Source organism: Phoenix dactylifera, chromosome 8 (genome assembly GCF_051530095.1).
Source record: "Phoenix dactylifera cultivar Ajwa chromosome 8, Ajwa_hap1_PhDact_Kaust_v1.1, whole genome shotgun sequence".
NCBI lineage: Eukaryota > Viridiplantae > Streptophyta > Magnoliopsida > Arecales > Arecaceae > Phoenix > Phoenix dactylifera.
In genome coordinates, this window is record NC_143197.1 from 6,799,153 (window position 1) to 6,814,528 (window position 15,376).

Below are 15,376 nucleotides of genomic sequence, written 5' to 3' on the forward strand. Positions count from 1 at the left end.
AAAGTTTATTTGTTAGGTATGTCTGCTTTGAATATTTTTTAATCGATGATGCAGCCGAAAAGTACTGACAGCTTACATATGATGTCAGGCTTCTTAAGATCTTAACTTTTAACTCATATGTCTTCATAAACTAACGTCATATGATGCCAAGATCGCTCTGAATAAAAAAAAACTAAATGGATCTTGCTTACTCTTTTGAGAATGACAGTGAACCAACAACTTGCCAGGCAAAGAAAAATAAACATTTCCTAGTGGGCAATATGATCACTTCTTGAGAAAGAAGACAATCCAAGTGATGCTAACTTCTCTAAACTTGATTTTGAAGATGAATGCATGTAAATATATGCAGATGGCTCTACATACTTCCTCGGCGATTCTAATTGATCCTCCCTCCATTTTGTCTCCATTTTACTCCTGGATACGTTTGCTAAGTTAGTTCATTGAATGCAATGTCTCTCATATCATTTGCAGGTTAGACTATAATTTGTGAGCTTACATCGTATTAGATCTTATTAAAAACAAGAGCTACTAAGTGACTTATCGACTTTTAACAATCACTTTCTTGATATATAAATCATTATATTAATAATCAAAAAGGAGGGGCTAGATTGCTGGTATATAAATTGTCATTTAGCACTACCAATGTACATTAAATAGGATGACTGCGTATTAAACTGTTTCAACACACTCCATAGACATTCACCTCATGTTTTGTTTATTACACATCTTTTTGACCCAAAGCTTGATAGAAAGAGCATGCTTATAATTAAAGTTCTGATAACAAAAAGATAAGCTTAAGAAAAAGAAGATGGAGAGGTCATGCAATGTCCCTTTCTATGACCATCTTCAAGATAAGCACTAATATCTCAAGCACTTACCTACTATTCATCTGAACATGAAAATATATGATCTGCCCTAGACACAGGAGGTGAAGAGGAGATTGGAGGTTTTACATGACAGATAGCAGGCTATCAACGTAAAATGAAAGCATGCCACAACTAGGGAGGAATAAGCACATTGTATGAACATTATAACCATAGAAGAGACTGACCAAAGCTATGAGAACAACCATACACTATATTCATCTTTTCCTTGTCATCTCAAGGTTGAACCTGAGAACTCTCTCCCAATTTTGATGGTCCGGCTTCACTCCTTGGACTAAATGTCTCTCTTCCATCGAGACGATAATTTCGCTCCTGTCGCAATTCAGCTATTCGGGGGCTATATGCTTTCTCTGAAAACTGGGGACTCTGAAGGCCTCTTAAATCAGTGGTTGGTGTTCCATTAGAACTAGTGACTTTCGGACTGTTAATGCGCTTAATTTCACCACGGCTTCTGGTGACCATCTCATCTAGAATCTCAGCACTCTCTGCTGATGAATGTCTAATGCCTGTGTTAACCTCCTGCAAGATAGTGAAGTTATATGATCAGTAATTACAGATTAGATATTGTTCCTGCCAGCAGAATTAGAGCAATGGAAGCTACCGCGGCCATGTTAAATGCTAAAGCAGGCGACTCTTCATACTCTGCTGCATCTAGATCTGTAAGGTGTAGGCCTTTGAAAAATTTGGGCAGAGCATATTGCCTCACAGGAATTAGAAGCATGATGAGCAGGGGAAAGAGGACCCCAGCTATGGGAATCCATGTTATTCCAAAACACATAAGCAAGTAAGTGGTCTGGAAAAGAGTATAAATTGCAATCGTCTTAAAAGGCACAGTCTCTACAAAGGTGGTATGGTATTCTTCAAGAACCCTGTGTTAATAAAGTTTATCAGTATTTGCCACTCAAAAGTGCAGATTATTCCAGAGAGTAAAGAGTAACTTATTGGGATATATATGGGCGGACTTACTTGTATCTCCTGCTTGGAGCAGTGAAGAGCAGCAGAATTCTTTCCCAGAATTGGTTGCCGGGTAGGCTCTCAATGGCCATGAAGGCAAAGTAACCCCAGAGAACTGATGTTGGAATCTTTTTAAGAAATGGCATGGCTGCAACACAGCCTCCAACCATCATAGCTTGCAGCAAGTTGCTCAAACGCTGCTCTTTAACCTCAACAGGTATAAGATCATCAATTTCCTTTTCAACATCGAATATGGATTCGTCAACTGGAGCATCAATATATCCCATACTCGAAACCATTTGGACAGTTGAGTCTTTTAGTCCCTTTAATCCCTGCATGAACAACTTACACACATAAGGGTAGGAAGAGAGAGCTTTATAATTAATGGCTGCAAATCGAGGCAGATTGAGACCTGAGAAGATTGTGCTTGGTAGATTAATGGGGTTTGCATTTGCTGATAAGCTTCTTGCATGCTTCCATATAGTTGTCCCAGGCTTGAGTTCCGGTGGATACTTTTCCGTGCAGCGGCTACTAATCTATTACGAAGAAGCTGCAGAAAATGCAGGAGAAACTTAACAACACCCACTCTTAAGTTGAACATAGGGAGGACAAATAGCCAACCTGATGCTTGAGAGTGGCCAAACTCTTGGTATGCATTGGAGATTGTGGGATGACACCATTTGATGGGGGAATTCCAATTAGGCCACATAATAAGGTCTGCGTGAAACAGTCAAGAAACAAAACACAGACTTGGAGATCAGCAGCCATTTTAACAAATTGGCATGATGGCAAGCAAGTAGTGCATACCAGAAAGCCCAGAAGAAGTAAATCATAATGATAAGATGGTGGTTTCCTCAGATTGAATTCCTTCTGCTGAGCTAGTTGAGATGCTACACTGTGGTCAAAATAGTAGAGGACTGCTATCATCGTAGCTGGAATGAAAGCTCCAAGTATGTAGAGAATGGGCACATTCAGCATATCCTGTTGTTTTAACAATAAATACGAGTCATGCTGTTAATGCTTTAGCTAGAAGACGCAAAAAATTTCCCAAAAAAAAACCCCTGCATTATATTGCAAGTTTGAGTTATTACAACTTCATGATTTACTAGGAAAGTGAGGTTTCAAGAACAAATGTAAGCACTCAGATATGCTTATATTGAGGATTTATTGAGATAGCTACTTGATGAAAAGAGCTTTACATGCCTTGATGACCGTCCAGTTCTCGTAGGCACCAGGGGACCATGGATTTGGGCTGAAAAGGCGTCTGGGGATCCCTGTAGGAACATTACCAGATGGTATATAAGAAACCCCAGTCCAGACAAGAACCATCATCGGCACGCCATAGTCTGCAGTGAAACCTCGTAGCCAACCTGCAAATGTGTATTCTTCTTAGTTTTTTATGCTGAAACTTGAAAAGCCTCAAGAAATCGGGGGCGCTCCCGAGCAAGGTATGCCATACTGTACCAAAGTAGATGGTACGGGGTGTACTGTATCATGCTGTTACTGGACCGGTATATGCGGTATGAGAGGTATACCAATACTCTATACGCCAAACTGGCTCCTATACTAGATGCACCGACATAGTAACAGAGGCACCGATATAGGGCCCGGTACACGAGATGGTGTATCTTGCTCCTAAGGAAAAGAATCTAATGGTGCTGAAAAAGTTTTCAATTTCCAAAATGCAAAATAACAACAAAGCTCTCCAAACTTCCTTATGGATCATGGATGAATTAGAGCATGTTTTCGAGTATTCAGAAGACAACATAGTAAATGAAGCTTTTGGCTTGAAATGTCATACATACCAGTTCCATATCGCCATGACCGTGCCTTCCTACTTCTGAGGGCAGTCAGGAGAAGGCCAAAGGACAGAACTAGAGCAAACATTCCATTGGCAAATCTCCAGGATGGAACGAACTCCAACGCATTTGGGTTATCCCTTTTCGGTATGCGAAACTCATCAACAAGCCCCTAGAGAATCCAAACGACAATATAGTGACAATAAGTTTAACTAGTTAAGAAAATATCCACCATGATTTACCAACACCAAATTTACATCCAAAAGAGTTCATGCATGAGAACAGTTTAGGAAGCCCAAATATTCAGCCATGCTTTTTGGAATTTCAGACTTGTAGTGTGGAAGTACAAACAGTGCAACAACTTTTGTTTTTCCTTTTTTTTTTTCTTTTCCAATATAAACCCTTGTCCATTAATTATTGCTTACAAGAGCTATTTCTTATTCTTGTCAGTCATCATGTATGAAATTCAGCTTGTCTCAGAAGATGCTTGCGAGAATTAAATCATGCTTTCATGCACTTGGTCCACTAGTTATCTTCAAACACAATAATTTTGAAAAAAAAAAGGAAGAAAAAGAAGATACTTGATGCCTTACTTTAATAGCTTGTTGCATAAAGAGCATCGCGATTAGAAGACCAAACAGCTCACCAGCTAGCCTTGTAAATCTATTGATAAGGGAGCAAGCACCTAGAATAGCCAGCAAGAGCAGCAAGAAGGCTGTCCATACACATACCCTGCCAACCCAACAGTATCAAGAAGGGAAGCCAATGTTAACTTGCATGTAAAAGTCAACCATGAGCTTCTATCTAAAATAATCCTCAGAAGCTTACCATCCAGTCCATGGTAGAAAAAGCTTTGGACCCAAATCTTTTCTATCTTTTGCAAAGTCAAACATAAATGTGTACATAAGCACAGTTGGTTCTGCTACTCCAAGAATCAGCAAAGGCTGACCGCCGACGATGGAATGTGTGATCCCGCAAAGTGCGGTCGATGCCAATGTTTGAACTGCTGTTAAAATCCCATCTACCAAAATCCACATGTAGTTTCGAGGATTAGAAGCATATCCATATTGAATGGAATTTCCACCAACTCAAAGATGCAATTCAGGCAGTGCTTATCATCCAAGTCTACAGTATATCTAACTTCAAATTAACTCGAAAATATTAATGAGTTAACTGGCTGTATCATCAAGCAAAATGACAAATTTCCTTACCAGTGTTTCTCTCCAATTGTTCTCCAAACGATATGACTGGGATTGCAGAGGCAAAGAATATGTACGTCGTTGGAGCCAAAATCCTGAGCAGTGGAATCCAGTGAAATGTCAGCACCGTGGTACATCAATGGTTGAAGCACAAAATGAATTAAGAAATTGAGGAAAAGGATAAATCTAAAATCATCTGCAGCACATTGTTGGAGAAATTAGACAGTGCATGATTTCAGGGAAGTCAGAAATAACAAGACTACAGCTAGGCCTATTCAGAACACCAATCAAAACCTGATGCCTGCACGGAAGCCACCAGTCCAATCTTGCTTGTAGCACATCAATCTTCCTCGCAGGTCATTCTTGATTCCACGAAGAGGTACGTAAGTTTCCTCCATTATTGGTTTTGCAAGAAGAATGAGAGAAAAGAAAGAAAGAAAAGAACTTCTCCGGATGACTCCACAATTCCTAGTCTCTGATAGTTGGATGAATATGAACCAAAGCAATTAAAAGAATAGGAGCAAGATTACATAGTTTGGGCATCACAATTGAACTATGCAGATTAGTGAGGAAACTGGTACAAGTGATCCTGGAACGCTAACAAACACATGAGAACCAGATGGAAAGATAGCTTCTTGCTCCAAGAGAATCACCAGACAGACACTCTCACTCACAGCCGAAAGGAAGTAACTTTACATGATGTCTCTCCACAAAAAACACTTCACTCTTCAATCACAAGGGCAACACCAGCTCCAGTACCCACAGATATATGAACTACTATGGCTGATTGGAAGCGGGCACCAGCATGGCATCAACTGATACAAGAGAGGCTAACTCTTCAGACATCATTAGATTTCTACAACCAACGGAGGCAGAGGAATTATGAGAAGGCTTGAGAGGGAGGGAGGCTTCAAGTAATATATAAGGGTGAAAAAAGGGTTGAGAAGCGAAATGGGCAATGCATGGGGGGCATTGTCGTCAACTTGGGGAGGTTTTGCCTTTTTATTTTGGGTAGTTCTATATACACCCCCCCTATTGCTCATGACACCCCCCAAAAACCAAAAAAAAAATACCCAAACTAACCTTTAGTGTAATTACCATATTGCCCTTGAAATTTTCTCATACACCCCCCCTTCCTCCTCCTCCGTTTCATTTTGAAAAGAAAAAAAAAAACCCCCCTCAAACCCCCCTTAAACCCCTCGATCCATTTACATCGTTTAGGCGATCTTTGAAGGAGATTTAAGCCCCATTCGAAGCATGGACAAGCAACTAGTGATTTGGGACGAAGAATCGGCCGCAAAGGTACGTGTTCCACCTTGTTTCGAAATTTTTTTTTTTCACGGTTCGTGCTCCGTTCGGCACTGGATCGCCGAACAAAAGGCTTCTGTTCGGCTGCACAGTGCCGAACAGAAGCCTTCTGTTCGGCACTGTGCAGCCGAACAGAAGGCTTCTGCTCGGTTGAGGGTTGCCGAACAGAAGGCTTCTGTTCGGCACTGTGCAGCCGAACAGAAGCCTTCTGGTGCCAAATCGCGTGCCGTGCTGAATTTTGTGCCGAACAGATCCTCTGATTCATTAATTCTTGGTGATAAATTATTTTATATGTAGGGCTATGCTACAACCGAATCGAGTATAATTGGATCAGAATTTGTACTGGATTACACAAGCGAATTTACAACTTACGAGGTATTATAATGTATTGTGCAATTTTGTAATAGTTTAGCGAGCTATTTTTACAACTGTGTACTTACATAAATTGTTTAATGTATAGATCTTCAAGAGTAGAGAGGACTTGTGTAATTGGTGTCGTGAAGCTGGGAGGCGAAATGGTTTTGTTGTTGTAATCAAATCATCCGATGCAGGTACTATTTCTAAGAAACCCAAAATTACGTTAGGTTGTGAGAGGGGTGGGATGTACCGAACCAAAAAAGAAAAGCGAATAAAGACTGCCTGTGGGACAAAGAAGTGTGGATGCCCTTTTGCATTAAGAGGAAAGAAATTGGATACTGCGGATGATTGGATATTACTGGTCGTATGTGGAGTGCACAATCATCCCGCTGCAGAGAATCTGGAGGGGCACTCATATGCAGGGAGATTATCTGAGCAGGAGACGGAATTGTTAGTGGATATGTCGAAGAGTTTGGTTCGTCCAAAGGACATATTATCCACATTGAAGGAAAGAGATGCCCTCAATGTTACGACTATCAAGACTATCTACAATGTACGTCAACGGTTTAAGGTTGCAGAGAAAGCCGGGAGGTCTGAAATGCAACATCTATTAGGTAAATTATCAGAGGCTAAATATATTGAGTGGCATAGGAATTGTACTAATACGGATGTTGTGCATGACTTATTTTGGGCACACCCTGGCAGCATTGATTTGTTCCGTGCATTTCCCCGTGTGTTGATAATGGATTGCACGTACAAGACGAATAGGTATCGTCTTCCGCTCTTAGAGATTGTGGGGGTGACATCTACTGACATGACATTTTCAGTTGCTTTTGTATACTTAAATTCTGAGGGGGAAGAAAGCTATACTTGGGCATTAGAGAGATTGCGCAGTGTCATAGCTGATGATGTTTTGCCTGAGTTGATTGTTACAGATAGAGACTTGGCTTTGATGAATGCAATTCATAAAGTATTTCCTACTGCTAGACATTTATTATGTAGATGGCATATTAGTAGGAATGTTTTGGCCAAGTGCAAAAAATTTTTCGAATTGAAGGAGAAATGGGATAAATTTATTATGAGTTGGAATGTACTAGTGCTGTCCTCCACGGAAGACGAGTATAATGATCGCTGGAGTGCACTGCAGAGAGAGTTCGGTACCTATCCAGATGCACTACAGTATGTGTCAGATACTTGGCTGAGCAAATACAAGGAAAGATTTGTTGCGGCGTGGACGGATACATGCAGGCACTACGGAAATGTGACGACAAATAGGTATCACAAATAAAGACTCATTTAATTTTAATTTGCCTCAATTCTTATATCTAACTTTCATTTGTTTACTAGGGTCGAGAGTGCACATGCAAAGCTCAAAAAGCAGCTTGGATCAAGCCAAGGAAGTTTCGAGTCATCTTGGACTAGAATAAATGGATTGATTGAGTTGCAGCACAGCTCCGTTAAAGCCTCATTGGAGAAGAGTTTATTGGTAGTGCAGCACAACTTCAAGCCAGCTGAATTCAAAGAGTTGCGAGGTTTCATATCTATAAGTGCGTTAAATCATGTCCTCGCCCAATCGAAACGAGCCAATTCAGTTGGGTTTGATGATTCAAATTGTGGGTGCGCTATTCGACGCACACATGGTATACCATGTGCTCACCAGATTGCGCGGTACAGGGTGGAAGGTCGGCCCATTCCTCTCGACTGCATAGATCCTCATTGGAGGAAACTTGATATTCTGCCTACCCCCCCCCCCCCCCCCCCCCCGTGCAGCCAATTCAGTTGAGTTGTGATGCAGAGTTAGATTTGATTGCGCTACGATTCAAGAAGTTAGATGGGGCTTCTCAATTGCAGATGATCAAGAAGTTACGAGAGATTGCAAGTCCAGATAGTACACCTCTTTTAGAGCCTGCAAAACGGAAGACTGGTTCACGTGGGCGCGCTTCAATGAAGGTTGATACGTCTACTCGACGTGACCCGTCTGCGTTTGAGTTGGTTCTATCTGGACAGGATAGTTATTCACCTGGTGTTGAGAAAGTTACCATCCGCAATCCATCTACTCAGATTCAAAAGAGGCGGCCCAAGCAAAAGGTAAGTACCAAATATTTATTTCCTTACAATAGGTATCACAACGTCTACGGGACGGTCCGTGCCGTGCCGGTATGTGATGTGCCGATACGGGACATGTCGGGACGTGCCGTGCCGAGATGTGCCGATACGGGACATGTCGGGACGTGCCGTGCCGAGATGTGCCGATACGGGACATGTCGGGACGTGCCGTGCCGAGATGTGCCGATACGGGATGTGCCGTGCCGAGATGTGCCGATACGGGACATGTCGGTACGTGCCGTGCCGAGATGTGCCGATACGGGCCATGTCGGGACGTGCCGTGCCGTGCCGGTACGGGAAGTGCTGAGACGGATAACTATTTGGATATTTCTGCCATTGTTACATATTTTCTATCATTTGATATTATTTGTAGGTTTTTCGTACTAGAGCCCAGTCACATACGCCCATTATCTATATTGATGCTATTCCTTCTGCCTTGAGACCATACATCCAGCATATCAAGGATGTAAAAGCTGATGGGAATTGCGGATTTAGGGCAATAGCTGACTTACTGGGATTTGGAGAAGATGACTGGGTGCGTGTTAGGAAGGATTTATTGCAAGAGTTGCAATGTCATTCGGAGGGTAAACATTCATCTCTTGTTTATGATTATTTTCGCATCTTAGACCTTGTGAAGTGTATCATGGGGAAGAACTTCTGATTGCACCATCTCACTTTCTTGTTTTTGGGTCAGTGAATCTAGTTGTATGTTAAATCAAAAAATATCTGTCTTCGCATTGTCCGATTGATTGTTATGTGCACTGTTATATTTGTGTAAAATAGAACGGGCCAGGCTTTACAAAGATTACACGTAAATGTACCAAAAATATATATTTTTCATTAATATCAAAGGCTTTACAAAGATTACAAAGGCTCCATCATCAATCCCTATGACGCCATCGTCGACGCGTGTACTGCTGTACGTCCGAATGAGAGGGTGCTGGATCCGAATGAGAGGGTGCTGTACTCGGGCCAGGCTCATCACCCAGAAGTACCTGATGCATCTGAGAAATAGCATCAAATAGGTGCCCGGCACCTAGTGACATAGCCTCTGAGGGACCCATCCGTACAATGTCGGTACTGATACCGAGTGCAGCTGCATTACGCCACCGGTGCATGTCAGCATCATCATGACCTCCCCTAGCTCCAGAATGAGTACTCGAGCGCAGATGAGGAGGCTAAACTGCAACGTGCGTGATACGGAGATACCACTCCATGTATCCCGGTACGCTGTCTGATGGCCGGGTAACTGGGTGGCTCCTGCTCGCCTGGCTCAGCACGTGGTCCTCCCACCGCTCCCAAAGCTGATCCATATAGGAGTAATGTATCCGGTACGAGCCTGCTGTGGAACCTCTGTTGGCTCGCGTAGGGGCTAGTGGCGCTCGAGGGATGGTCTGAATACGACCAAACTGTCTAAGAACCCTTTCTGGATAATAGGGTTCTACGATATCAAGGCACTTGATGGAGCCACTAAAAAATGCGATATCAATATATGGGCGATCTCCCCGAAGCCGATGATGGGGATCCCAAATAACCTGCAAAACAAAAGGTCCATTTCAGTTTTATACTATATCGCATATTAAAAGTACTGACAAACACAAGCAAATGGTAATATGATACGTACCTCATCGATGCTCAAAAGGTCCAATGACTCACGTAGAACCACTAAATGGTCCATCGTGGTACGGGATGGAGTACCGGGCATCCAGCGGTGCACGCGGGGACTGGCATCAGTATACTCGAGCGACGGGTGAGGACTGAGTGCTGGAAAATGCTCATAAATCCATGCCTGCAGAAGCGTCATATAACCACTGATCTGTCTCACTGATGACCTCGACGCAATCCCCAACTGCCGATACAAATATGCTAAGGCAGCTGTACCCCAGGCATATGTGCTCACCTTATCCAGATCCCGCAGTAAACACAGATACGCTATAGGCACCCTGGTCCCACTCTTATCAGCAAAGAGTGTGCAGCCTAACAAAAATAACAAATAGGCTCGTGCTGCACACTCTATCCTCTGCTGGCTGTCTCTATCAGATACAGAGTGAAACTGAGTCCTCAGCCACTCCATCCTCACAGACTGACCGCGCGATGACAGTACCTCCTGACGCGCGTCTCCAGCTGACACCCCCAACAACTCCACAAGTAGCTCCTCAGCATCCCGATCACTCATCCTCTCAGGAGAAACTGCTACTGAGGCACCTGCGACAGGAATCCCTAAAATGGCGGATACATCATCCAACGTGATAGTGATCTCGCCAAATGGTATATGGAAGGTGTTCGTCTCGGGCTGCCATCTCTCTACGAAGCCCGAAATCAGAATCTTATCGGTGAATCGATAAGAGCACTGTACTAACTCTATGAGGCCCGACTGCCTCAATAGTGCTTTGAACCTGGTATTTGGTTGGTTTGAAGACCACCACTTCCATTCACCAACCTTGGCAGTATGGTTCATGCACTTTAGTGGAGCCCGTTCCTGTAATATAAATGTATAATTACTACTACTTTATAAAACATCAATAAACAAAATATAATGCTATAACAAATAAACAATACCTGTTGCCTCCAGATGGAAGCTGCTATATGCGTCCTGAAACTGATCAGGACGGACTCATCCTCTGGACCTCCTGGACATGGTCCAACGGACTCATCGTCTTCGCCCCTAGCGGGCATATCATCATGCTCTGACTCAGGAGAGTCCGATGGCATATGAGCAGGCTCGGGAGAAGCAATCCTAGCACGACGTCTCCTAGCTGACGCCGTAGGTCTAACTCTGGCGGGACGGGGATCCATGTCTGAAAATATAGAAATTCAATGTTAAGCTATATCAAAGAAAATAATTCAATTGCATACATAAATATTCGGCACAAAATTCAGCACGGCACGCGATTTGGCACCAGAAGCCTTCTGTTCGGCTGCACAGTGCCGAACAGAAGGATTCTGTTCGGCTGCACAGAGCCGAACAGAAGGATTCTGTTCGGCTGCACAGAGCCGGACAGAACCCTTCTGTTCGGCACTGTGCAGCCGAACAGAAGGCTTCTGTTCGGCACTGTGCAGCCGAACAGAAGGCTTCTGGTGCCAAATCGCGTGCCGTGCTGAATTTTGTGCCGAACATTTATGTATGCAATTGAATTATTTTCTTTGATATAGCCTAACATTGAATTTCTATATTTTCAGACATGGATCCCCGTCCCGCCAGAGTACAGAACCCTTCTGTTCGGCACTGTGCAGCCGAACAGAAGGCTTCTGTTCGGTTGAGGGTTGCCGAACAGAAGGCTTCTGTTCGGCACTGTTCAGCCGAACAGAAGGGTTCTGTTCGGCGATCCAGTGCCGAACGGAGCACTGGAGGCGGGGGGGGGGGGGGGGGAGCTACCTCGAGGTGGTCGTGGAGGCGCCGGCGAGGTGCTCGTTGCTCGGGAGATGGCCGGGGAGGTGGTTCCGGGAGAAGCCGGCGAGGTGGTCGGAGATCGGGAGAATGCCGGCGACGAGAGGGAGAAGGGGGAACGGGGGGGTTTTGGGCGTTGGCGAGATGCAATGCACCGACCGGCGACAAGAGGGAGAAGGGGGAGACGGCGGGAGGGGAGGGGAAGAGCGGGGTGGGGGGGGGGGGTTTGGGGGGTGTAGAGAGCAATTTAGGTGAGGGGGTGGGGAGGGTGGGGGGTAATTTAGGAATTTTTAATTTTTTAGGGGTGTCCTTAGCAAATGGGGGGGTGTAGAGAGTATTTAATTTTTTTTTAATTTTTGGGGGGTGTCCTGAGCAATAGGGGGGGTGTATATAGAACCACCCTTTTATTTTTTGGGGTGAAGGTGGGAGGTTGGCAAAAAGGAGGAGTGGAGCTCCGCCAACTTCATTTAGGAAATGATGGTACAAAGAAGCCAGCCATCCAACACAAGATTAAGATGGAGGATCGGTGGCAGGACTTAAAGAAGCAAGAAGAAGAGGGACAGCAGGTAGAGATTTTATTGAGATAATAAGCTTCCAAGAAGAGAAGAGATAGACAGCATCCTTGCAAACATTGAAGTGAGGCCTTGACTTAAAGAGTTATTATAATTTGTTTCCTTCCACAGTGAACAGGAAATGGCGATGATTAGAAGAAACTACGCTGGTTTAAACTAAGCTATTGATTTGCTTTCAGCTGATCATGTGCATAGGTTTGTGATGCAGGGTGGCAAAATTGTGCTTACTTTTTCTGTTTTTCTAGGTGTTTCAGAGGCGTGCCAGACCACGTCAAGCTGGCTGGATGTAATAGCCTAGAGGCCCCAGGCCTAGTGGCTTCTGATTTGCACTTACTTTAAGGAAATAAATAATTGATTAAAATATTTTTTTCATAGATCCTCCTGGATCTATTATGATCTTTTTACAGTAAAGGATTGATCCTCCAGTCAGGGATTTTGGGGTATTCATAAAATTTATTCCCTTTATCTAATACAAAAATTGCTTTTATCTCAAAAAAAAAAAGGAGAAAAAACATAAAACTTGTTCCCTTCCTTTGATGAATGCACCTTTGCGCTTTCTTTTATGTTACAGGGCTTAATAAATTCCCACACATCGAGTTTACACTTACATATCCACGTTTCAGAAAGAGCACAAGAGAGCAGCACATCTCAATATATAAAAGAAAAAAGATCAAGTATATCAATTTATTTTACATTTCGCAAGTAAGGGTCACTTAAATCAGACATTATTTATTGAATGTAATATGAAATGTTTTTTTTTTTGATTGAAAGGAACGTAACATGAAATGTACACTCGCTTTCTCTGGAAGAAATATAAGCACAATTTTCGAGTGACAATTTTTTTTTCTCTTCTCTAACCGCATGTTCATTTTGCAGAGTTAGGTATTGCATGTTGTAATTTTCTAGGAGTAGGATTGAAAGTATACCTCACATGTTTGCATTTTTTTAAATTCAATATGCAAATCTTTATAATTTATGATGTCCTTGTAGCAAGTTATATTAGAATAATTTATTTTTATAAGCTTAAAATTTTTGCATGCACAGCCTGCTGAGTATGTCTTGAATTGATAAATTTATAAAGTCAACTTTAGATACCGATTCAAATTCACATCAACTTAAGGCACCAGTTATATGTTAGAATACCAGCTAATTTGATTATCGTAAAAATACCAGCTCAAATTTAAATCGATTTACTCTATTATATTTATCTTTTATAACCTCAAGAGAAAAGTATAATTGAGTGTCTCAAAGATGGGCTAAAAAATTTGTGAGATAATAATGTGCTCTGTATTTTTTTTAGTGAAATTTTTGCATTATTTTCATATGTGAACGTAGGTTAATAAATCTATATAGATATATATATTGTGTCCTTATTTTTTTTTCTTGTTTTGCTTCTCGTTATTCTCTTTTTCTGAGGCAACGCACCCTTGGGTAGTTCAATGTCGTAATGACATGCATAAAAAAGGCATGTGCGGTGCTGATTCTCCTGAAAACGCGCTTGTCAGAACTTAGAAGTAAACGTTTCCCTTCCCCAATATTGTCGTGGGAGCAATAGGAGTGGGAGGCGATTTTACCAATCCAACCTTTATATTATTTGAAATGCTATATGATATTTCATGAAGCAAATTAATTCCTGGTCCTTAATGTGACTATTATTTCACCAATCTTAAGATGAAAGCTCATTTAGATTTGGTGGGCATGAGTAAAACCCACAAGTCCGTGCACTTACACCACCTTCGTTGTCTCTTTCCAAATATAATGTTATGTACATGTAAATCTTAAGAGACAAGGATGAAAGGTAGTGTGGTTAATGATTGGTTAAAATGAGCTCATGGCTAAGGCGTTTGAAATCTAATTTAGATCAATTTAGTTTGATCTTGCTACTCTTGGTCTGTGAACTGGAGCTTGCCTCACAACTGCAAATATTTGGACTTGAATAATTATGATCCAAGTGGGTCTCTCCCTAAAAAAAAGATAAGATACTCTTAACCCAAGAATTTGAAGAATTGTTTATATCAAACTCAAATGCTTGACAATTATCAAATCCAAATATTGAGCATATGCAACAACTACAAACTTCAGAATACAATAATTAAATTTGGATTTTTTTTCACAATTATAAAATAAAGGCATATATCATACACCTTGGACTGTGATGAGGAAGAATTAGTTAGAAGGCAGAAGTTATAATATTTGATAGAGTAGAACCACTCGCTGGCTACCACCAACTTCCATCTAACCGGGAGAAGTCAACCGAGCCTGCCAAGGCTTGCTTGGTACATGGAATATATCCAAGTGAGCTCAATTAAAGTATACCTAGTTTCCGTTAATTTTCAAAATTGAGGCCTCGTAGAATGAATTTTTTTTCTTATTCTATAGGGTTCAATGGATCTTTTAATTCAAAAGCCTCCTTCCTTGCTATGTTATCATTTTCCCTTTCTTCTTCTATGACGGCAGATATGCCATCATACTACGAGCATGTACTTCACACAAGACATTCTACCTGGCCATGAGAAGTTAAACTGAAGAGCTAAAATCTACTCACTAATTGGATTCTTTCATGAAGCTCTTAGACCAAGGCCTTCCCTCGGACCTGTAGGCATGCCAAGTTTTGCTCTTCTTTTCTTTGTAAAAGTAAAAAATAAGGTTAGATTGCGTCGTAATCTAAGATCAAATTTAAATCATCTTTCACTAATTGCAGCAACCAACTGAGCTAGTGGGGTTGGCACTCCAAAAGGTATTACTTCAGTCTTATGGGCGATGGCATCACTGATTTGCAATCCAAAATGAATGAGTGCTAGATAATATA

At 42.1% G+C, this 15,376-nt stretch overlaps 2 protein-coding genes across 2 annotated transcripts; one reads left to right on the forward strand and one right to left on the reverse strand.

Annotated features, from left to right (window-relative positions):
- Window positions 1-742: 742 nt before the first annotated feature.
- On the reverse strand, window positions 743-12,773 carry LOC103700941 (putative boron transporter 2). Its single transcript, XM_089924725.1, has 13 exons — window positions 12,396-12,773; window positions 5,131-5,834; window positions 4,849-4,931; window positions 4,466-4,658; window positions 4,231-4,369; window positions 3,644-3,809; window positions 3,042-3,208; window positions 2,646-2,819; window positions 2,460-2,555; window positions 2,251-2,388; window positions 1,851-2,170; window positions 1,486-1,753; window positions 743-1,403 (listed from the first exon to the last, which is right to left on the reverse strand). Exons 2-13 carry the CDS (start codon window positions 5,232-5,234, stop codon window positions 1,101-1,103), a joined length of 2,151 nt encoding a protein of 716 aa, XP_089780851.1. The 5' UTR covers window positions 5,235-5,834; window positions 12,396-12,773; the 3' UTR covers window positions 743-1,100.
- LOC149752954 (protein FAR-RED IMPAIRED RESPONSE 1-like) lies at window positions 5,983-8,877 on the forward strand. The gene is made up of 2 exons (XM_089924724.1): window positions 5,983-6,138; window positions 6,442-8,877. Exon 2 carries the CDS (start codon window positions 6,746-6,748, stop codon window positions 7,787-7,789), a length of 1,044 nt encoding a protein of 347 aa, XP_089780850.1. The 5' UTR covers window positions 5,983-6,138; window positions 6,442-6,745; the 3' UTR covers window positions 7,790-8,877.
- Window positions 12,774-15,376: the final 2,603 nt, after the last annotated feature.